The sequence below is a fragment of the Lutjanus erythropterus genome, chromosome 4 (assembly GCF_056507025.1).
Source record: "Lutjanus erythropterus isolate fLutEry1 chromosome 4, fLutEry1.hap2, whole genome shotgun sequence".
In the NCBI taxonomy this organism is placed as follows: Eukaryota; Metazoa; Chordata; class Actinopteri; order Lutjaniformes; family Lutjanidae; genus Lutjanus; species Lutjanus erythropterus.
In genome coordinates, this window is record NC_139320.1 from 19,282,988 (window position 1) to 19,306,450 (window position 23,463).

The 23,463-nt window shown below is 38.2% G+C and overlaps 2 protein-coding genes across 3 annotated transcripts; both read right to left on the reverse strand.

Moving 5' to 3' along the window:
- Positions 1-318: 318 nt before the first annotated feature.
- Positions 319-13,440, reverse strand: siral1 (SIR2 antiphage like 1). Of its 2 annotated transcripts, XM_084717220.1 has the most exons (8): positions 12,914-13,440; positions 11,185-11,274; positions 10,674-10,926; positions 3,942-4,169; positions 3,043-3,171; positions 2,535-2,832; positions 1,470-1,535; positions 319-1,173 (listed from the first exon to the last, which is right to left on the reverse strand). In XM_084717220.1, the coding sequence occupies exons 2-8, from the start codon at positions 11,265-11,267 to the stop codon at positions 1,160-1,162; spliced, it is 1,071 nt and encodes a 356-aa protein (XP_084573346.1). In that variant the 5' UTR covers positions 11,268-11,274; positions 12,914-13,440; the 3' UTR covers positions 319-1,159. The 2 variants fall into 2 exon arrangements, with proteins under 2 accessions (XP_084573346.1, XP_084573347.1); XM_084717221.1 differs by having other exon boundaries at positions 319-1,535; positions 12,914-13,439.
- Positions 13,441-14,695: 1,255 nt separating this feature from the next.
- On the reverse strand, positions 14,696-23,426 carry hacl2 (2-hydroxyacyl-CoA lyase 2). The gene is made up of 14 exons (XM_084717222.1): positions 22,992-23,426; positions 21,719-21,920; positions 20,747-20,874; positions 20,365-20,615; positions 19,957-20,056; positions 19,732-19,829; positions 19,397-19,533; positions 18,551-18,685; positions 18,182-18,296; positions 17,424-17,593; positions 17,037-17,107; positions 16,872-16,943; positions 16,154-16,259; positions 14,696-16,020 (listed from the first exon to the last, which is right to left on the reverse strand). The coding sequence occupies exons 1-14, from the start codon at positions 23,103-23,105 to the stop codon at positions 15,842-15,844; spliced, it is 1,878 nt and encodes a 625-aa protein (XP_084573348.1). The 5' UTR covers positions 23,106-23,426; the 3' UTR covers positions 14,696-15,841.
- Between the last annotated feature and the right edge of the window lie 37 nt (positions 23,427-23,463).

Genomic DNA, 23,463 nt, shown 5'->3' on the forward strand with positions numbered 1-23,463 from the left:
TTTAAAAAGTCTAAAAACTAATAATCTGAATTTTTTGATGGATCTTAACGATAGATTAGATAATGAAGTTAATATTACATTCATGTAGTTTAACTTAAGTCTCGCTTTTAGATGTGGTTTTGTGAAAAAAATTTGCACTGATCACACTGACTACAAAACTAAATCAACATGGACTCAAATTTTCCTTTATATCTCTATATTACATTCATAATAATCTTTACAGGCATAATATGCAACATTTCCCTAGAAAAAAAGTAAATGAAACTTGTTGAACCCTGCAGAAACTCTGTTATTACACATGTAACATGACAGGACAAGTGGAATACCAAAAGCTTTTATTTTGAAAACAGTACTTATAAATACTATGTCAGAAAACACATGCAAGTATTAAAAATACAAAAAAAGGCTTACAAAGAACATTTTCAGCACAGGAGTGGCAAGTGATTGCTACTGGCTGGGAGCCTCTCTGCTATGAAAACTATGAAACTCTTCTGAACTTCTGAGGACAGAATCATAACAATGTGTCTGCAAGCCAAGTAACAATGTATGACTGAGAGAATTATTTCCACCAATCCCTGTTCCCCACCCAGTAGTGTGCAAATCAAGTTTTCCTGGTTTCAGGGCTGAGCATGACAGATACAATCCTTACATATCAACACAAGACTGTTTTCAGTTAAGAGCATGTGATGTGCGGTACAGCTCGCACCCAGAACTTCTCTTACAAGGTAGGTAGGTCGGTCAAGCTCAAGTCCACATCCAAACAATGAATTAATGCAGCACATTCGACGTCTGTCAGTGGATTCAGATCTATCACTTTTGTCAAGATGAAATGAGGAAATGCCATTCAATCGTCTGCAAAACTTTCTTTACTGTTTGCTTTCCAACATTTCAATACAGCACAGTGGGACTGAGAGGTTGGGTATTGGCATTGACAGTTACTTTAAACTTCTCCTTTCCCTTTTAAACAAGAACTAATAAAGTAACATCACGGACACCTGTAAAACACTGACAACAGTTTTTAGGTCTCCCATGGCCCAAAGTGTTCCTGGATTCATAAATCCACTGATTGAAATCAGACTTGAGTACTACTCAAAGTAGACTGATCTCTCGACGGAGCTGTGGAGGAAAATGACTGATACTGATCCCGACTGTGTGCCTGTCAAGAATGATAGTCTGGGGCAAAAAGAGAAGGAAGGGACTTAGGTGAACGGTTGAGAAACAAAGATCATCAACTGAAATGTTGCAGCTGACTGCCATGCATGCAATACTGCAAAATCAGTTCTATCTTTGTGTAAAGGAATACCAGCAGGTCTTTTGGTACTGAAAATCAAGAAAAGACTTGAGTTTTCTATCTACCAGCATGCAGTAAGAAAACAAAGAGTCCTGGACAGTGCTTTATTGTATTATTCAGGAAATGTCTCTTGCAAGTGGCCACTGCCTGAAGTCAAAGAGAAGCATTCAGTCCTAACCTTGAAGGAGGCTTTTCTGTGAGTTAAAGCCGTTCTGCTGCTCCTCCCCATTTTGTGAGGGAGACCCTGGAGGTGAAAGACAAAATAGACAATTAGAAAATGTAGGGAAACCACATTGTGAAGAAGAAAAAAAATGCCACATTTTCGTTTCCAAGAGAGACACTAACGGCAAACTACAATTTATGTAACCTGTGTTATAACATCACTGGGCTGAAACATGGCCATTTGTTTTAACACACTAAAAGGTCAGATACTATTTATGAATCATTTTTCATTAAACAAACCTAGAGTACCAGATGAACACAGTGAATTACACACACAAAAAGTGTCAAATACACAAGTCAGCATTATAAATAAAGTAAGTGCCCACAGTTTAATTAACTTTGTAACAAAGCCCAGCTGATATAAAATGAAATGAAAAAGCGTATATCAGCCGATATTTCCCTTTTGAATCCTTATACAACCAGGCTTTATATTTGAGATTGTCAAGCCAGCTCTCCTCTATAAATAAAAACCCCAAATGAGGTGAAAACAAAGTTAAAAAATGAAATTTTTAATAACTACCATAAAGGCATGGTTTCCTTTCACAGAAAATATAATACATTTACTTTCATAATAACTGCAACAACATTGGATGCGTTGCTTCAAATACCATGAAAAACACTCTGCTTATATGATGGTATTATCTTTAGAATTTCTGAAAGCATTTCCCATACACTCTCTTCTTTTTTCCATACTTATCCAGACCTGGAATTTACTAAAATCGAATTTCATACTTTTCCATACAGTGTAGGAACCCTGCATTTTCAACAACCAACATATCTGTCTGGCTCTGGTTCGTAAGCAAGTACCAGTAATTTAAGTACTGTTAAATAACATCAAACCATCTTTTGAGTGGAGAATGAAGCAGAATTTGTTGGAGTCCCCTTTAACACAGGCTGACCTTAACTATAAATGTAAATAATCAAAAGGCAAAATCATGTGTTATGGAGCTGACATGCAGGACACATCCTCTACTACAGACAGACACACAGATCATCTGTGACCGACTCTGATCCTCCGTACCCCAGCCATTAGTAGACACATCACGATTGCAGATTTCATTGGCCAGCCTCTCGAAGTACTCAGGTAGGTCGCCATACTCGTCTCCATAGGAGATGACCTTGATGCCCTTGTCCAGCATGTTATCACGCAGCTTCTTGAACTCTCCTACGTCTTCCCTCCGCACAAGCATGAAGTGCTCCAGGTCTGACTTGTGCTTGACCGCCTCCAAGAACAGAGCCTGGAAGGTTGTGTCATCCACTGTGCGTCCGCAGCCAAGAAACACGAATGATTTGGTCTCGTACAGCTTCTGGATCTCACGCTATTGAAAGCAGCGGTAATGTATGTTATTACACTTACACAAAACTACCATTTTAAATACATGAAAGTGCAAAGACAAAGGCAGATTGCTGCTTCAACCTGTCCTGCACTGTAATATATACCATAACATGCTATAATTTACACTTAAGGCATTTAGTAGAACTGTGCAGAATAAAATCCTTCATCAGAGACATAACCATTAGTGACTCACCATGACCTCAGTGTTCCTCAGTACATTCTGGTAGCCAGCAGGGTGCAGCACAATACCACTGGGGTTGGTGTAAACACCGTGGATATGCAGAACACTTAACCTACGTTTCTCCTGAGCCCACTCCAACACCTAGACACACACACACACACACACACACACACACACACACACACACACAAACACAATCTTAACAGTCCATTGCACTCAATCCTGTTCTGGCTGGGCAGGGAGTAAAACAACTGAATAGCAGTGAGAGGATATTAGCCCTGATGGAGACAAGGCATAAATACCAGGACTGAGAGGCAAAGCAACTGGTCTCTCAGAAAACTCAAACCAACTTTTGCAAATCTGTATCCTATTTAACAAATAATCAAGCAAACTTTGAATCACCTAGAGCATAAATGACATGATTAAACAACTGAGATGCTGCAAAGAAACTGGTCAGAAGTGAAACAAATCTGTTTTAGTGGGAAAACACAAACTTCTCCTTCAGTGAAGTCTAAAGCCAAAAGCAAATATTGTTCAACCTATAAAATTCAACAGCAGCTGTGTAATGGCTAGAGCTTTAACCTTCCTCCACACGTCAAGAGACAAAAGGCTCTTTCAGGTCAAAGCATTATCTATTTTGCTCCAAAAGCAGCCAACAAGGAACGTCCCCGAAAGGCACCCTGATAGAGCAGAGAGTGACTTCACCCAAATGCTCAGAGGTCAAGAGACTATTCAAGCCGATTTGCCTGCGAAAATTTGTCTCAATTTTAAAACTCCTACAATCTGAGACTGGCCTGACATGAAGCACTTGGTTTAGTGCATGCTTTAGTGAACTTTGCACTCAACTGAAGGGATGTGTTGTGGGAGGAAAGATCAATCAATCCCATAACATAATCCATAACACTGTTTACCTTTTTCTCATCTGTCAGGTCCAAAGACTCCAGCTTGGTGCCCTGGTGAGCTGCATAGATTTCCAACAAGTTGTCAAAGTTAGTAGTGAGGACCAGTGCGCCGCTCTCCATTAACTGCAGGACTGAGCGCAGTAAATGTTTCCCCGCATGCTCCATCTTGCACTCCAAGTCATCAAACACCTCATATAGACAGTCCTTGAAGAATGTGGATCGCACATTGCCTGTTCGCTACAAAGAAAAAAAAAACGGACAGGACAGGACAAGCTGTTTTGAGTAGAAGAACTGTACATAATGTACAAGATTATGTGTAAGAAATTGGAATTAATTGGAATAGTTTTCAACTGTTTTGCAGGTCTGAATGTGTAAGGACAAGATTTGGTGATATCATAAGAAACAGTCTCACAAATAATTTCCCAGTGCTTTCTGACATAATGACAACAAGACTTCACACAGTGTATGATGCACTCTAGACAGAAGGCCATATTCACTGTGTCTACCTACTTACATCTGACGATCAGGCCAAGGGCCTTTAAACAGAATGCAGTATGATAACAGCTTGAAGAGGAAGTGCAGCGAATAACCAGCAGTGCTGTTATGTAGTGTGTCAAGAGGAAGTATAGCACATGCAAATAATGATCATTTGGGCACTGATCCTGAAGCTGAAAAGTGACACATTTAAAGCTGCTGCAGTGGTTCCTCCTCATTCCTTCCACAAAATATAACGTCAAAATTAAAAATACCTGTATACCTCACTGTAACTTCACCTGGTGGTAAGCATCAGCATAACTACATAGAAATAGCTGATCTGTTCACGCATGGGCCCATTTGATTATGTGAGTCATATAGAGGGATCAGTATTAAATTGAAACTGTTTCATGACCAGTTAAAAACTCCTTGTAGTAGCTTCTAAGTTCTAAAGTACACATGGTGGCTGTGTACCCAAATCTGCTTTGATTAGTTAAGAGTAGAGAGGAAATGGAATGAATATTACACATCGTGATTATAGTAACAAAAATGATCATGGTTATAAAAATTATTGTTAAAATGTGCTGAATGTCCAAGTTTGTTGTATTGAAAACCTGTCAACTATTTAAAATGGCAACATGTCCTCCATAATTTCAATGTTTTCATTACTACAAAACAAACCCATGTTGTACACTGTGCCTGCACACCTGCATCTGACTGTTCCTTTGGTTGATACTAGACAGTATTTACCATGAATTATTCCAAATGCTGTAATCCAACACAGTACTGATGATACTTACATGAAAATGTATATAAGGCTACATGAAAAGGTAGTACTAATTGTTGGGGACTTAATCATGGTTTATCATAAAACTGGCAATTTGTTTAATTCCTAATTAAGTCGTGAAGGTGTGTCAGATATTCTAGAGAAAAATAGTTTTGCATTAAGTCTCATTCCCAGGTTGTCAAATACTGATGTTTTGAAAATAAGACTCAACAATCAACTGTCTAACTGACCTGTCACTGGATAAAGTCTCCCGTCTCAGGCTAGATGTTCTAAAGACTGAAAATAGAGCCTAGAAACAGAGCAGAAGTCTTGTTTTCTCTCAGAACACTAACTGTATAATGTTTAAAGATTATTATGGAGCTTTTACCCAGTGATGCCAAAAACAGCCAACCTACCCTCGCTTTCATAGAAGAATGGTCAAATTGTGGTAAAAGGCAAATTTGCCCAGTGTGGGACTAATAAAGGATTATCTTATCTTAACAAAATCTGGACTCATTAAAAATAAAGCTAAGAATTTACACTGTTTCTAAACAAAAGTGCTGTGTATACCAACTACAGACTAATTCATAAAATAATTTCTGGGAGTAATAACTGAGAATGAATTAAGACCCAAATCTAATGGATCATTTTGCATATTCCTTAACTGATAAAAACTTTACTGGAGTCTAAGTTTATTTTTAATGTGAGTGGCCCCACTGAAAATTAAACTCCTGACTCTGTCTGTGTTTACTGTATTGGCTTTAGGGGAAGTAAAAGAAATGAAAATAACAGTAGGCCAGTGTCAAATGATCCCAACTGTGATATCAGGTGCACTTTAACCAACCCACAACAAGCAGCCTTTTAATTGGATTGGAACTCCTGAGTTCACAGTTTCACTTATCATATCATGTGACCTGAGCAGGAGTGCATCAAGTGTCTCAAAATAAATATGGGTATTTGAACTCAAACTGAGCAACAACTAAATGCAAATGTTTATTATCCATATCACAGTACTAGGTTATATAAACTAGCCCAATCAGTGCTCCTATTTGTAGACGCATTAGTGATACACAACTACACTAACTTACTCCTAGAAGCTTACAGTAGATTTAAACTTGAGTGCTAAATACTCATATAGTTTTGTACTCCAGGCCTTAGGCGTGACAGAGAAGGGTTTCAACAAGACGAGCTGCTCTTCACAGGAGTTCCAGCTGGCATCATAAGCACCCCCATGTACTCTTAAGTAAAACTTCATGGGTGTGTCAAGTGTGCACCAGTTAAAATATCTGCTTAAGGGCAACTTTGCTCTGTATCAACACTCTCACCTCCCTCTTTGATCCTGTCTGCAGCTCTTCAAGTAGCTACGCACATATTAACTGAGTCTGCTAAGAGATTAGGGGCTGTGACTACATGGTCTAAATCTCACCCTTACCTGACAGAGCCTGTTGTAAAAAAGCAGGGAAAAAAAGCAGCAGGCAGCTAAGAATAGCAAAGGGTAGAGCAGGGATGCAGTGACCAAGGTGATTCTAGCGCAGGGAAATGCTCCGCTGACTTCCAGAGATTACAGCTCTAATGGGCTAAACAGCGGGAGTCCTTTCCACAGGAAGAAGCTCATTATCCACATCTAGCGTATAAAGCACCCGTCCTGATCACCGTGTCCTTGGACTGTCTCGGGACTTATGTAATAATCAAGAGGAGTGCAAGTAAACAACCCTGCTTTCTAAATATTTAGAGATGCACAAGATTGGATCTTTAGCGATCTTCCCAATATTTTCTCAACTCATTTTGGCCGATAATGACGTGCACATATTTTTCCCAAAAATTGCAGAAAACATCCATACTCTCTTACACCGAAATTAACATATTATTATCATGACAGCTCACTGGCAGATGCTGACATAAAATACAATACTCGATATAATGTAATACTACTAAAACTACTGCTGATAAGTTTTGTTGCCATAATGCCTGGGATAGCAGCTCTTAAGATGGGCAATTAAATTTGTGGTGTTATAAGAATGTGATCTGACTTCTCTACGCATGACAAATGTTGAGCAATCATTGCAAATATCTTTTGTTTTGTTTTTTTCACACTGTTATATTTAATATAGACATACAAAAAAGAAAACAACCACACACCACAACAGTAATGATAACAAAAAAAGCCATATCAGGTATAAGACGTTGCAAAGGTGTTATACAGTATAATGCCCCATAATTAATTATTGATTTCATTATCTTTAAGAGTACTTGACATGTATATGCAAACCAGAGAATCAGACACTGTTCACACAGGGCTGCTCATTACCAGTATAACTTGTATAACACCATGCTGAAACTCACGTCAAAATTTGGTCCTAATCCAAAAAGTTGTATCCTTGATCATGTCAAGCTATTCGTTCCTCACCAAGATTGTTAGAGAATTCAAGTAACCATCCAATTTAACACAATAATTCTTCAAGCAGCCAAAAAGACTAGGCCTTCAATTTTCTTGTCTTTTTGACTTTAGCTGCCCTATCATGAACATGATAGTATTAACAGATGCTGACATTTGTTGCTACTGGAAAACACCTATAACAAAGTGATACAAGGACCACAATGCTTGATGTTTTTCCACAGACAGTTCCACATCTGACTTGTGGAAAATTAACTAAAGCTGTTTCCTTTCCTTATGCAAGTACAGCTTTATCATCTAAAAAATGGCAGATTATCACCACAACAGCTATCAATGGATGATTTTTCCTTTCCTCTACTTCCTGTGGAAAACATTTATCTTTCTTACCTGAATTGAGCAAATAAACAAGTCAGCAAAGTTGTAATTAGCCTTGTTTTAGTCAAGGCTAAAGTTGAGAAGATTACAACAAAACAGTCTCTTTTAGTGTTCACTCCAGATTACCCTCATTACCTGACCCATAATCAGGCTGATACACAATTTCATGGAAAGTGGGTTAAACTCACAGCTCACTGTTACTGGCCTTAAATGTACCAAAGGCACCTCTCTCTCTCAACCTTGTATGCCTCCTTTTTCTTAGGATATATTTCTTGTGGGAGTGCTGTGATTCCAACTTCAAGAAACTCCTTTCTTAGGGTCAGTGGACATCAACTCAGATCTAGTTCTAGCGTCTAACGTGCAACATGGACAATATTTGCAGACAGGGGTTTTGTGAATGGCGTCATTACACTCTACATGCCATCTCCTGTGAGTTCATGCTTGCTGTTTGGGTGGTGCTTTAACTGTGTCTGAATGGAAAATGTGGGGTTGGGGGCTGCTGGTTCACATTATTCTATACTTGTTTTTTTTTCCTCGGCATGCTAGAGCCTGCTGTGTCTGTAGCCAACAGCAGTGGCTTGGTGTCTGCACGACTGTGGATTGAAATAAACACGACGGATAAAGCCATAAAAGCGCTATTTGTTCCCTTTGTGACAACAGGCTGAGGGCTGAAACAAAGCATGTTTTATCAATGTCAAAGGTGCGATGAGACATGACTAACACAGGAGGCAAATGGTATTAAGGTTCCCATCTGCCAGCCCTGTTCCAGACCAAACTGGTCTAAAAGGAAGGCAACGAAAGGATATGGAAAGGAAGACCAAAAATCTTTTTATCCAATTTATTTTTTGTAATTTATGTATAAAAATCTATTTCATTTAGACCCGCAGTGCTCTGTAAAAATGTTTTATTACTCAAAATTTATGATTTGTACTGCCTCAGTAGTCTTCCTGAAAGCTTGTTACGGATAGTGATGTCGTGGTTAGGTGGCAGGCTTATCTGGGAATTTTGGTAGCATTGATTGGTTCATCAAATACTAGTTTTAGATGGCATTGCAATTAGAACCAGACAGATACAGTATATCACCCAGCCGATATTATTGGTCTGTATGGGGTGTAAAAAAAATACTGATACATTTGGGTATTGTGATATTATGTTTTGTGATACTGTATCTATTGTCAGAAACAGTGTTGTGATACCACAGTCAACTTTTTTCTAAACTTGGATTTCCTGCACATGATGGTGTGTTCTTTATGCTATCACACTTTTCTTAAATTAAATTTTATAATTTAAGAATGTAAGAGCAATGTATGAGCAATGAGCAATGTATCACTTTTCTTACTGTATCACAATATTTAACAATATATTGAATTGTAGCCCCCCTATTGTGATATGTATTGTATTACCAGATTTTTGTTCCTCCACAGCCCTAATATCAGTATCCATGTATATGTTTTCCAATATGGTTTTGATTTTTTTTACAGAACATAATGAAGACTTTTTATTTTTTTAGATTTATTGGCAGTATTTCATGTACTGTATATTTTTCTGTGTTTTTTTAATTATTGTTGTTAATAATTTAATAATTCTACAAAAATATTTAAAAAATACCAGTGATAGCTAACCCTTCTAGTGATCTGGTGTTAATAAAGTTTATTGTTATTGTTATGTCGAGACAGGGCCCCACCACCTCTTCGAACTATTCCCCTCTGGCAGACGATACAGGACAATACATGCACATGCAAGACTAAAAAATAGTATCATAATCTTATATTTTTATATGTGGATTTTATCTTTATTATTTACTTAACTGTTGTTTTCTAATCTCAGGGAGTGCCTTCATTTCCCTTATTTCACTGTATTCCTGTTTTGCAGCAGTACAATGACAACAAACAATCTTGAATCTTGAATGATGTCCAGTTTGTCATTGTATTTTAATCTCTCTCTAGGAAACTCACGATTGTTGTCTGAATTTTGATGCACAAGTTATTAATAATGGTAAGAAATGATAGGAAAACAGTGAGCACCAGTCTCAATAATATGAACATTTAAAAGTTGTTGCGGCTCCACTAAACATAGTTTTGGGAAGTTCTTTCTAATGCAGGCTGCTGTTTGCTGATAAAACTGAAACATTAGTGGCAGGTTTACCCACTGTACTCTATGATGGCAGCTCCATACTACTCAGCAGTCCAAGAAAAACCTGTATGAACTTTCAGTTTGAAGTTTTTTTTTTTTACACCTGAATGTATATTTGCATATTTTAGGCATACCGGTTCAATCAGGTTTGTGAGCAGTATATATGCTGGAAGCTGTTGATTAAGTAGAGAAAGAGAGGGTTAAGAAAATAAAACACTGATGTGGTTCAGCTCGTCTGCCTTCGTCAGGGTGTTTTTTTTTCCAGAGCCCTGAAGAAAGTACTCGTGTTAAATGAAAAACAGAAGATACAGCCTAATACTTGCATGTGAGGTTGACTCCACATCAACTGACTAAAAGTTTTTTGGTATTGACCAAAATTGAATTATCAGAAAAAGTGCCACAAACAAGCCTTGTGTGATTAGTTCTAGCTATTTTACTGAGATAAGGCTAAGATGTCTTATCGCAATCGATAAAAGCTGAGACAAAATGTTCCTGCCTGAGGAAAGGACAGTGAGCTGGCAGTCTGTCTGCCATGTGTTTATACATGTGCGACAGGGTGGTGTAGAAAGGAATGGCGAGGAAGAAGGCTTAGGCTTACCGGGGAAAGTTTCTGAATGAGGTCATGGGCCACATGCACCAAATTCTTATCTTCCTGCATGTGCTTCTGGAAACGCCGACTCTCCTCCTCCTCTAGCAAGTCAAAGTCATTGGCTGCATCAAGCAAGGCCTGGATGAGGCCTTTCCAGGAGCGCAGCGCAGGGACCTGAGGGGCCACTGCAGAGCTTACCCCCGTGCCAATCACGAGGACCAGCTCGGGGGCTCGCTTGGTCTTCAGGCTGGGCAGCAGTTTCCTTTGGGGCAGGCAGAGATTCAGTGATGATGGTTCCAAAGAAGATGTTTCCCAAATCCTTCCGACAGCATGAAGGTTAAACACACTGTATTCAAACACACTTCACATGCAGTGTGAAACTAGAACCTACCTTTATTTAGGACTGGCAAAAATAACGAACTCAAGAAAACAAAGATTTTAATCAATCCTGTTGACAAAACTGATGCATGGATCATGGATGGACTGTGCAGCTGGCTCCAAAAGCAGCACTTGTGCTTACCTGGGCTTTTTTGCATTTGAGTCTGCATCCTGAGAATCAGCTGCAGGTCGCTTCTCATTTTTCACTGCAACAACAGAGGCCATTCAGCTCCTGTGAAGGAAACATGATCAACCACATGTTAACTTTGACGACTACTTAAGCTAACAATAAGTAACACATGAAAAATTATTCTGTATATGAAAGGCTGCAACATGCATATTTGACCATCATCTGTAAATAGGGCTGCACAATTATCGAAATATTATCAAAATTACAGCATGGCCAACTGCAATATCCAAATTGCAGAATTTAGAATTTTTTGATAAAGGAAAAATGTCTGACAAAACAGCATTAAAATGAATAACTGACTAAAATGTCATGGCTTACAAATCCTGTTTACCAGCTATAAGAATACATTTAGTTTAGTACAGACATTAACAAATGTCATCTCATCATGATTTTAATTGTCAGTTAAATTGATAATTGAGATGCAAAATAAAATGTTAATTCCCACTACTAGTTAATCAAATCACAGTCACAATATCTGTGAAAATAACTGCATTATGACTGGACAATATATCAACTATTACATCACTATTGTGATTTGATGCTTGACATTGTGATCAATTTTGGATATTTTATATCATGATATTGCATGAGTGTTGTCTTCTCTTGTTTTTAAGGGCTGCATCCCAGTAAAATCAAAATGTTCTGGCTGTTCTATTAAACGCCTTTTTCTATTACCAAGGTGAGAAATTGACTTGTTAAAATGTGAACATCTACCAGCCATTGACAGAAAGATAAGTTTACTTTCCCCAGCCCATAGTAAATCATGATTTTGTGTTTGAAATCTACCAGCCACTTGCATATTTTACTAGTGTTTGGATGATCAGTGGTGCTAATTCCCCCACCCTGTCTATTACTGATGATTATTTACCAAAAATGTAATTTCTTAATATTCTGGGAAAGCACCACTAGTCATCTCTACAACACTGTCGCAATATTAAGGTATTTGGTCAAAAATATAGGGATGTATGATTTGTCTATATTGCTCAGCTCTGCTGTTAAGTAGTTTAATCTAGCTACAGCAATACATCATATTCTTTGAGAATTTAATGTCATGTTATTTAAGAGAAAACGTGAATGTGTAGATTTTTTTTATCATATTGTGCAATCCTAATATTGACTGACATTTGTAAAGCTTCTCTTTTATCATATTGGAATAATGTCATAGAGGAAATTACAATTGACATATCAATCCAGGTCACTGTAATAGCAGAGGAAAACAGTGATTTCACTTGTCATGCTTAACACTGTCTTTATCATTTTGCAAACAGGAAATAAATTCTAAATTCCCTCCTGGCAACACACCTTGCCTGATGACATATGCTGTTGGTCACCACAAAAATACAAGCAACAGGAAGGGAAACTGAAAAAGACAAGGTGACGCTGGCTAAGACAACGAATGCTTTCCTCGTGTTTTTCTTAACTCTAACCATAAAACATATGATAAACATATAAGCCTAACATTAATATACAAACATATGTTATAGCCTATATATGTATGTTACTCTAACATCAAGTTGATGTCCAACAAGCCACATACACTAAGTCCACAAATTAATGCTACCATGAATTTCTGAACCACCAGAACACATTTCACACAATAGTCAGATAAAAGATTACTTCACAAGCTAACCTAAACACACAAGGTAGCTAGTTAACGTTAATGAACGTTACCATTACTTACCTTGTTATAGTTAATGTCCAGTATTTAACTTATTCCTGATCAAGTAACGCTAGTTAATCCCTTTGTTCTGAAGTCAGAGAATTTCGTCTGTATGAACGTGAATCACGTTAAATAGCCTGGAAATTGACCTGAGTTCGGTGCTTTTTGATGGTGTTAATGCTAGCTAACCTGATAATAGTGATCGTTAACGGTAATGGTTACTGAAACACCAACGAGTAACTGAAAAACAAACTCCAACTAAGTCAACAACTAGCGTTAAGCTAGCGTTAGTTTTTGCTTTGGCTAAGTTAGCTATATCCGAGTTTGTTAAAAGCACGAAACTACCTGTATTTTAGTTGTCATTCTGATAGTAGAGTAATTAAAGTGGTCTATATCTCTTGTTAACTAATAGCTTTAGCTGAAAAATATGTCCTTTAATTTCCCCTGAGAACCGTTATGGAACAGAAACGCTCTCGACTTCACCGGCTGTTACGCTTCTATACATTGACCGTCTACTAAATTTCACGAAGCTGTTGAAGTCGCCGCCTGTGGAGACGTTCTACCACTCTTGTGATGCCTTCAATGACTGTACGAATAACTGAACATTTTTTGACTCACGTGGAAGATGTCTTACAACATAGCAAAAAACAAACAAAAAACAATCGGAATTTTTTGGGAATTTATATGTTCATAATAGGTACATTTTCATACTGAATTACTTTCGTTATCTCAATATAACCCCATCTCCGGTTAATTTGATTTATATCTTTTCTTTTCTTTATATATTTATTAATTACATTAGCAGACTCATAATCAGAAAACGGATACATCAGTTATAGTCAGAAACAGCGTACATGTAGGTCAGAATATTAAATCATAAATTTTCATATCGGGATCAAGCTTTTTACAAGACTTAAGGCCACCTGCCACCATAGTAAACTGTTATTCTGTATAACTTATATGCATATATGAACGTAAATATTGTAGTTTTAAATCCTCCTTTGCATCACAAAATAGATCAAGATCACTTCATATTTACTAGAAAAGTTCGAAATGTTTATTTACAATTTCAACGCTAAGAAGTGCAGATTTACAAACAGCACCTGGAAGCAGCAAAAGCTATACCCGCCTTTCTGTGACGTCTAACATAGGACAGAGGCTAGACAGCAGAGATCAACCTAAGTACAACCAAAGTACAACCAAAGTACAGTATGCTGTCAAGTGTTAACAAATGATGCTTTTTGAATATGCACTGCATATTAATTAATTAATTATTGCGTCAATTCTTATGTAACTTAATTCAGAAATGTATTAAAACAAAATATCAACACAAAATCTGTCAATGTCAATAAAAAATAAAAAGAATCAAAACTTTCAGCAAGTCTGAGTATATGCTCAATTTTACTTTTATTTGTATAATCGAAGATAATACCATATTTTGATTTTATCTCATGAATCAAATAATGTTATAGTTAATCTGGCATTTATTCACAGACCCAACAGCTGATGTTTTTCCAGATGACCAGCTGCTTTCTCCTAATACATATGGTTTTTCCCATAACCTATGCTAAACAGGAACACGTCAGCATAGACTGCTTCAGTAAAAGTACTACTAGCCTGCCACCCTCTGTTTAAAAAGGAAAACTGCACTTTTGAAGTATTCTGGACAAAAATATTTGTAATTTAAATCCTCTACTGTTCTGTCTACTGTAAATCTAGTTGAAGGTTTTGTTGAATTAACCAAAAACAATTATGTACAAATATGCATTCTATGCTTATGTCATTCAACAGTCCACTCATTACTCACATTATTTTTTCAGTTTATTTGAGAATCTATCCAAATGAACATTTCCTAATCAAAAGTTTGACACACCTCGCTCAAAGTACCAAATAAAACATCAATATATATTGGAGTGAGATGATCCACACGTGTGTCCACCTGGTGAGTAAATAAGCTATAATTATAGTGCAATACATATTGTGTATAGGCATATTTTAAATGATAGCCCACATCAATGCATATAAGTTAGTATTACATATTATTTAAATACATAACTGAATCAGCAATCGATACATATTAATGTATTTCGAGACACAATCAAACATTAAAGGCATACCATTTGTCAGTCTTGGACATTCAAAAAATATTTTCCATTTAACCCATTTTTATCCCAAATTTATCCTAAATCAGTAAAGAATATTACAGCTGTAAGATTTCATGTATCCTCATAAAAAGGCTCCGTGTTGATTTGTTGAAAGGAGAAAAGGCATACTGGTTGCATTTAAGAACTTAAACCAATGCTCTCTCTTACAAATGATTATCAGTCACTGGTTTATTTGCAAGAAAGTTATAATAGGCTGTATGAAGGTCTAAAATATAACCTCCGAGCTGCTGTAGAGGTAAAATCCCTAAAACAATGCAAGTTTTTCTTACTCTTCACTCTTTCCCTTCTTAAAATGCAGCAGTTAGCTGAAGTAGCACAGCATGAACCTGACAGTAGCATGACGCACAACAAAAGCTTTAGTTTCTAGGCTGGCAGATTTGGAGCTATTGTATTTCACTGAATCAGAATTTAGTATTAAATAACTGAAATAAACATATGGTGACAAATTAAGCGGCCATGAATCATATTAACCGTTAGAGTTATAATAATTGCAGATTTTCCAACAGTCACCCTTTGATAATAAAACAGAGTTATGTCAGGTGTTTGCAGATGTGTTACTGGTATGATTTTTGACTTGTCTGATGAGGGAATTAAGTGCAACTGATGGTTCATGAACTCTTGTAGAAAATCAGCATACCTATCACCAAAGTGAAATATGGCTTTAAGGGCACAAAGGATTAGCATAGGTCTGGTCAGGGCTTGGCTCTACACAGTGTCCAACAGTATCTTCCTGTTCTCTGAAATCCTGCATAGAGCCTGAGAACCAAAGGGCGAAGGAAGAGGACTATACAGAGATCGAACCCTCTCTGAAGTTGGTTTTTCCAATCAGAACATTGAGAAGTACAGCTTTGCCCTCCTGGCTCTCCTTCTGAGCCTGTCTGATGATGTCGTTTAGCCTGTCCTCGTCCCCACGCCCTATAAGGTAGCCCTTACCACCGTAACCATCTGCCACTATATGATAATCTGCAAAAAGGAGAGGAAAATATAAATTGCCAATTAGCAACTGCCCAAACGTCATACATAAATATAAACTGATTTTGTTAATAGTGCGGGATATAACCTGCGCATTTTCTACAAGCAGCTACACAACCTGTACCTGTAAATGCAAGGCCACATGCCACATTGCTGCCGAGTATGGGAACCTGCTCTCTGGATATCTGACTCCAGCATGCATCATTTCCCACCACAGCTATTACTGGTGTCTGTGGGGGAAAAAAAGAGTACAATGAGAATTTTCAGAAGAAAACAAAGAGAAAATATACAAGCAAAGAACACACATGACTTTCTAAGATGGTAAGTCTATACAGGCCTTCAATCATTTGTAAAGTTCAGTTGAGGATTACAACTGTCTTACTGTGAACCATGTAATGTTACCCACTGAAAACTTCCGTGGAGCCAATATCCAATTTATTTTATTTCTTTAGAGGAAAAAAAAAAACACAACTATTCACTCATTTAGCAGTTTATTATCAAAGTAATGCTATTGCATTTTCAAGCACTTGATCCAAAGTTCATGCACTTTTCAAACCTTGAAAACACTACATTATAATTCAGGTTTTCACAGATTTGCAGCACTGGAATGAACCCCGTCTCCGTGACTGTGTGCCAACTGTACTTGACTGACATCTATCTCACTCTCCCGTTGCACCTCTTGAGGCAGGACAACTTACAACAGTATTTTTCTTAGTAGTATGTTGATGCTGATATGGGCACATCCTTCATATTTGCAATATTTAATTGAGTGTTGCCATTTATTATGGATAATAGAGGTGCTTACATACATATAATGTAAATATTGTGATAAGTGATTTTACCTTGTGTCTAGTGAATGTGTCAAACTCTGCAACACTGTATCCTAAGGAGCCATCACCATACACTATCCACACCTGAAACACACAAAGTAGCATTTCATTCATAAAGGGTGAACAACACAGATCAATACATGATCAGATTTAGCACTTTCAGAATCAATACTGTACCTCAGATTCAGGCCGGCACAGTTTTGCCCCCAGAGCAAATCCTCCTCCAACCCCCAGGGTCCCGAAGGCTCCTGTAGAGACAAGGGGCAGTAAAGTGATGTGTCTAGGACTACTAAAAAGCACAATTGACAACAGATCAGATATAAAACAGATTTGTGATTATGTAGCACTTGACTCGCCTACAGCAGCACAGTGTTCTGTGCACTGATGTAACCTCTTTATGTGGCACCAAAAAAGCAACAAATCAACTGACTTGAAATGATTATTTTATTTTACTGAAATTACAAGCACTCTCCTCTTACACTTACATAATTAAACATCCACTGATTTAATCATAACAGTTCTTCATTAAAAAAAAAAAGAGTTGTTTGGTCGAAGAGATCTAACCTGGATCGAGCCAACGCATAGGTCCTCTTGGTCTCATTATGTAAGCAGCACTTCCAACAAAATCTCCCCCATCGGCAACGATAATGCTGTCCTCTGACATCAGCTCATCCACACGGTGGAGGACTTTCAAGGGATTTAAGTGGTGTTCAGTCTTCTCATCAGCTTTAGCCCTGGAATAATAAATTCTCGAGTTTGTATGACAGATAAATGATTTTGCAGTCACAGAGCTGAGATTGCATTTGCGTGAACATTACATTAATTGATGAAATTGTTTTGCTTTCTCGTTATTTAAGATTTAACTAGTCAAGGCTGTATTTCCCTGTTTTTTGGTACCTTAGCATTCTATGAAGGCTTCTAAAGCATACCTTAGCAAATGAACATCTTTTCCCATGAGTGTTTTCCAGACTGTCCCTTAGCAGGTGCCCTTAAGGAACAGCTGCTAAGGTACAATCATAAGCTGTAAGCTGTTTTTCGTACCACCATATCCACGTTTAATTGCAGTGTGTGTGCATGTGTGCACTTTAAGATGTACTTTCCATGAGGGATACCTTAGCTAAGGAGAAGGAAACAGCCTGTAAGCTTAAGGGAGACCTTAAGGTACAAGTTATGATGCATGTAGTGCTAAGGAAGCTCTGGGAAACGGGGCCCAGGACCTTTTTTTATCCTCAAGAACAGAGTATACTTGAGAGTAAATTTGTTTAAGGGACACTGATGTTTTTACACGAACCAGGAACTGGGATCACCTCTGCCTACTGTACCTGTTTGTATTTTCTTTGGTTATATCTCCTGCTTTAAGGCTCTGAGGCCATTCCTCTGGACAGCGATGACCCTTCAGGCCTTTGGAAAGCTGCACTAAGAAAGTACCAGCATCACCTAAAAGAGACAAGTATTTACATTTTAGACTTTTAACTATTTAACTGATGCATTTGACCTATAGTACAAATCAGCAGTAAAGTATTTTCAAAGTCACAATGTTGAATCAGTATCATACATGCACACTGTACATCATACAGACAGTATTTTGATTATATAATATAGAGATAAGTTTCTTAAATCACTTATTATTCACTAATCACCAGAGATCTTAAATTATAATCATGTGTCATGATGGCAGCTTGTGAACGTACCCTGAATTGCTACAGTTGGTTTCCAGAACATATCTGAGTTTTTCAGCAGCTGCGTCTTATCCCTGTTGACAGCGATGATCTTACTGCGTCTGTTAAGAACTCTGCCGTAGCTCAGCCTGAAGTCACACACAGTGCCTGCAAACACAACACACAATGTTAGCATTGCTTTGGGAATTCTTTCCCCTGTCCAATGATTCCCAACTTTTAATTCATCAAGTTAGATGCGTTTTTCTCCACTGCTTTTCTGATGTCCAAACTCCCTCTTATTCCTCTCCCGATATTTTCATGTCCAACACAGTGAATTTATTTTAACCAAACCAGAAATGGTGATCATTGGAAAAGTGGAACGACGAGCCATGGCGTTTATGGTAAGTTTTATTTCCGTTTTAGTCAGGTTTGAATGAAGTGTGATTTACAATGAGTAAACAATGAGTTAGGTGGCTTTGATAAGACCAATAAAACCATTTAACACTGGTTAAACAAAAACAATCTCAGTCATTAACAAAACAGTTTACCTCTGTAGTTCCTTTCCCATAATATTGTTAGACATCTATGAGAGCAACCTCAGCCCGGCAACGGCAAAACAAGCACTTTTAGTGGATGTACTCCGACAGTCCACAATTGCAAATAAGGACTACATTACAGTCAGTTTCGCTTCTGTCGAGCTGCAGCCATCTCTCTCAATAATGGGAAGATTTCAAAAATTGTTGTCCCCATGTGTCACTTAGACACAAAACATGGGAAAATATGGTCAATGGTTAAAAAATGACTACGTTATTTATTAACCTATCTGTTGATGTTATTACAATCTTAATATGAATAAAATTTTAAGACTGTATGCCTGACCTGCTAAGAGCACCAAGTCAGCCTCTTTCAGAGCATCTCGTCTGTTCTGTCTGATGTGGATGGGACTGTTTTTACCCAGCATGCCACGGGACATGCCCCCCAGGAAGCAGGGGATGCCCAGGTCCTCCAGTGCCTTCCTACAGAGCAGAAAAACATTTTTCAGCAGATGAGCATCGCTCAATAAAATTACAAAACAACACTTCAATGCTATTCAAACGCTCAGTGTACACTAATGAAAGCCACAGGGAGCAACAACACAGTAAAAAGCTCCAGAAAAACAGTAATGCACAGGATAGAAAGGTAGAGAAGAGGGGAAATAACACATAGTCCTTTACCTGATATCATCGACCGGTGTTGGGGGTAGTGTTGCTTGGCTACCCAACAGAATAACAGGTTTCTTTGCTCGACTCACCAGCTCTATGCACTTTTGTACCTGTACCAGTGACAAAAAGACCAAAGTCATCTCAAGACAATACATACTGAGAAGAACTGACTGAAACATATTTGACTGAAAAACTGTATAAGCAACATCAAATCTTTCATACTAAGAGCGGTCTGACCTGATCGTCTGTGGCTTGAGGGATGTCAACAGGGAGTGGAGACACATCTCTGGTCTCCCAAGCTCCAGCGAACAGGTTCATGAGGTGATTATTGAGGTACCTTACAAGAAATCACAATATTTCATACATTATATCTCTTATCTTTTTATATATTTTTCCTTAATATGATTTGTACTTCCAGTATTATAAATTCTTAAAATGCAAAAGAAGAAAAAAAAAGACCCAAGCTGCATAAAAATCCAGGACTTATAAAGTTGCTGATGTAGTGGTACATACTCTTCAAACTTTATTATCATGCAAGTCTAACTTTATATTTCTCTAAAATCAAACATTCCTCTACTCTCACACAGCATGACTTGTGTTTTACATACACTAAATAATAATGTGCATTGTAAGACAATAACATACCATGAGACAATTTTTCCCATGAGGCCTTTGGGAGGGTTCTTAACTCCAAACTCTTTGGACACAAGGTGGAAGGGGTAGAGCGTATCGATGGGGAACTCTATGAAAACAGGACCTGGAGTTCCTGACTGAGCGACGGCGAGGGCTTTCCTGACAGTAGGCACGATCTCCCTGATGGTCCTGATGGAGGCACAGAACTTACACAGCGGCTTGAATAGAGACATCTGGTCGATGTCTTGCAGCGCTCCTCTGCCCTGTAAGACAGTTGATGGAGAGGTTAGAAGAACACATTTAAAGGGCTGTCATACACTGTGTTGACTATTCAGTTCTCTTATTTTATTCCACCTGCACAACATATTTGCACAAGTATTTCAATCGACTCCACCTGAAGTAGTGTACCAGCGGCTCCTCCAATAAGCAGCAACGGAGATTCGGCCATCTGCGCGTTCTTCACTGCTGTCACTGTGTTGGTGAGGCCTGGGCCGGCAGTCACTGCTGCTACACCAACAGTGCCTGGTGGGGAGACAATCGAGATAGCAACCAGCTGCGAAAACATACTCACAACTGACTGAATGGCCCTGTTCAGACCTGGTATTAACATGCATCCTGAGTGGACAGCTCTAAGCACAGGTGTGATCACACTCAGGATGCATTTAAGATCTATACAGATGTGTCCTGGGCGACCTTGAAAGACCACCTACTTAACTGACATCTTCGTGAAACACTGCCACAGACAAATTCTTAATTATTGGGACCTTCTTGCAAATTTGGCAAATGTTATGCATTAAGTTATTTCTTTCCTCATAAAACATTGTGTTGCTGTGAAGAACAGACAGGAGAGAGGCTGCTCTCTTTCTGTTCAGCTTTTTTTTTTTTTTTTGTCATCTGTGATGTGAAAACATGTGATACAGTCAGTCAAAAAAGCATAAGTATGCATCATCCTGATCACAGTTCATTCATAAAATCACAGCACCACACAGAGCTCTCCTGCCGGGCTGCTGACAGTGCTGATTGGCTGGCTGGACAATGCAGGTAGAATATTGGGCTAATGTAAAAAAAAAAAAAAAAGGAATGAGGATATATGTTAATACCAGGTTTGAACAGGGCCAATCAACCAACCTTACAAGACAATGACACAGTTTTGTCTAAACATAATATTATACCAGGGTTATTCAGCCATTGTTAATGCTGCTAGTTACACCTGTGTTTGACAATCAAACAACTGCAGCGGGAAACATCAAGACCCACCTTGCCAAAGAAACAGCACACCCTATTATTTTATTCTCCATAATTTCCTGTGTTCTTAAATAATACTCAGGGTCAGACAGTTTACTAATCTATTGTTGCAAATCTGCACCTGAGAGTCTGGCCACAGCATCAGCAGCGAAGACAGCAGTGGCCTCGTGTCTGGTGTCCACAATGCGGATGCCCACCTTCTCGCATGCCACCAGGATAGGCGAGATGTGTCCGCCGACCAAGGTGAAAACATACTTGACCCCATGAGCACGGAGCACCTCTGCCACGCTCTCTCCGCCATGCCGTGGACTCTTCGTCTCAGTCTGAAGTGAGTCAGAGGACAGAACAAAAGTAAAGTTAAAGAGGAGAATATTCAGATAATTCATTTTAACCAGAGCATAATGCTGATTGTTTTTATCTACCAGCTTTATGGGCAGCATTCTCTGTATATTTCATTGATTGTTTTTCTTAATTCAGTTTTAATATAAACTTATATTTGGCTCTATTTGTGTTTTTTTTCAATATTAAGAGTTATTTCTAATTATTAAAAATATTGGTGAAACTTTACTGTTTCAGTTCTCTGATATCATTTGGGACAATAAGGTTTATTCTAACTGTAAACATCCTGCCTCTAGTGCATTTCTTTGTCAGTCATTTTTGAGGGATCATTGCAGAAAATCTGTGTTTGTTTACATAATCAATGTTCTGTATATTATACCTTTATATCGTCAGATATATTGATCAGAAATAATTCTTTTATTTATAATTACGGGTGTCAGCATCAGCCTCCAAAGTAGAGAACAACATTTATCGTCCAGGGCATCTCTGCAGAACTTCATTATCCTGCTGTTTTGTCACACATTTTATCTATATTTCAGATTTAGTGATTTGGATAATGCAGCTGGGCCATATTGCAATTTTAGCAGTATTTCAATTAATTGTGCAGTCCTATTGTAAACTAGAAAAAACAGCTCTGTGACAGATAAACAACTGTCAGTGTGTGGTGATGGCCTCTAAAGGTCACCTGTCACACTATCTCTTCACTCCAACGGTCATTCATATTTCACAATAACCACATTATATTGTTCTGGCTTGCAGAGGTGGTGGTGGTGAGCCTCTGAGCTTTGTGCAATCCCACTAACAGCCAGAGTGATGTGATGGCCTTTGTGCTGAAAAACCACAAGGCTGGTCAAAGTTTACGTAGATGAACAGAGCTTACCTTTAACCTGTGACAGCCTACAGAGCAGAGGGGATTTTCTTCAGGCATGCACAGATAATGCAGGTGTATTTACTATGACTGATACGTGCCTGCAGTTTTAACATAAAATGCATGTGGACAAATAAGCAGAAGAGGACGGTTGCTGTAATTACCATGGTTAATTTTGACAACCTACCTTGTGAAACAACTGGTAGAATAAGCCAAGTTTGCAGGCTGCAAACACAAGCCCTCCAATCGCAATGCCTACAAAGCACCCAACAAGGGTGCCACCGACTTCAAATGACTCCATGGTAGGACGCGGAAGCAAACCTTTATTTATATATTAAAAAAAAACTCAACTTAGCTAAACTTGATATCCAAACCTTCCCTTAACTGGTCCAGTGCAGCAGCTCAGCTCGGCTAGGCTAAGTTCAGATACCGTGGAGCCGCTCCTCCAACCGCTATACTCCCATTTCTAAAGTCGTATTTTTACCAATACATTCAAATTAAATAAAAAAAAAATTATAAAGTTACTGAAGACAGGCTGTGAAGGACATGTAGTCGACTCTCCTGCAACTGAACCAGTGCTCTTTCCGCAATTTCTGTGCCGACACAGGAACGTCAGGAGGAAATATATTTACCAGTCAAGCTAGCAGGAACGACATGTA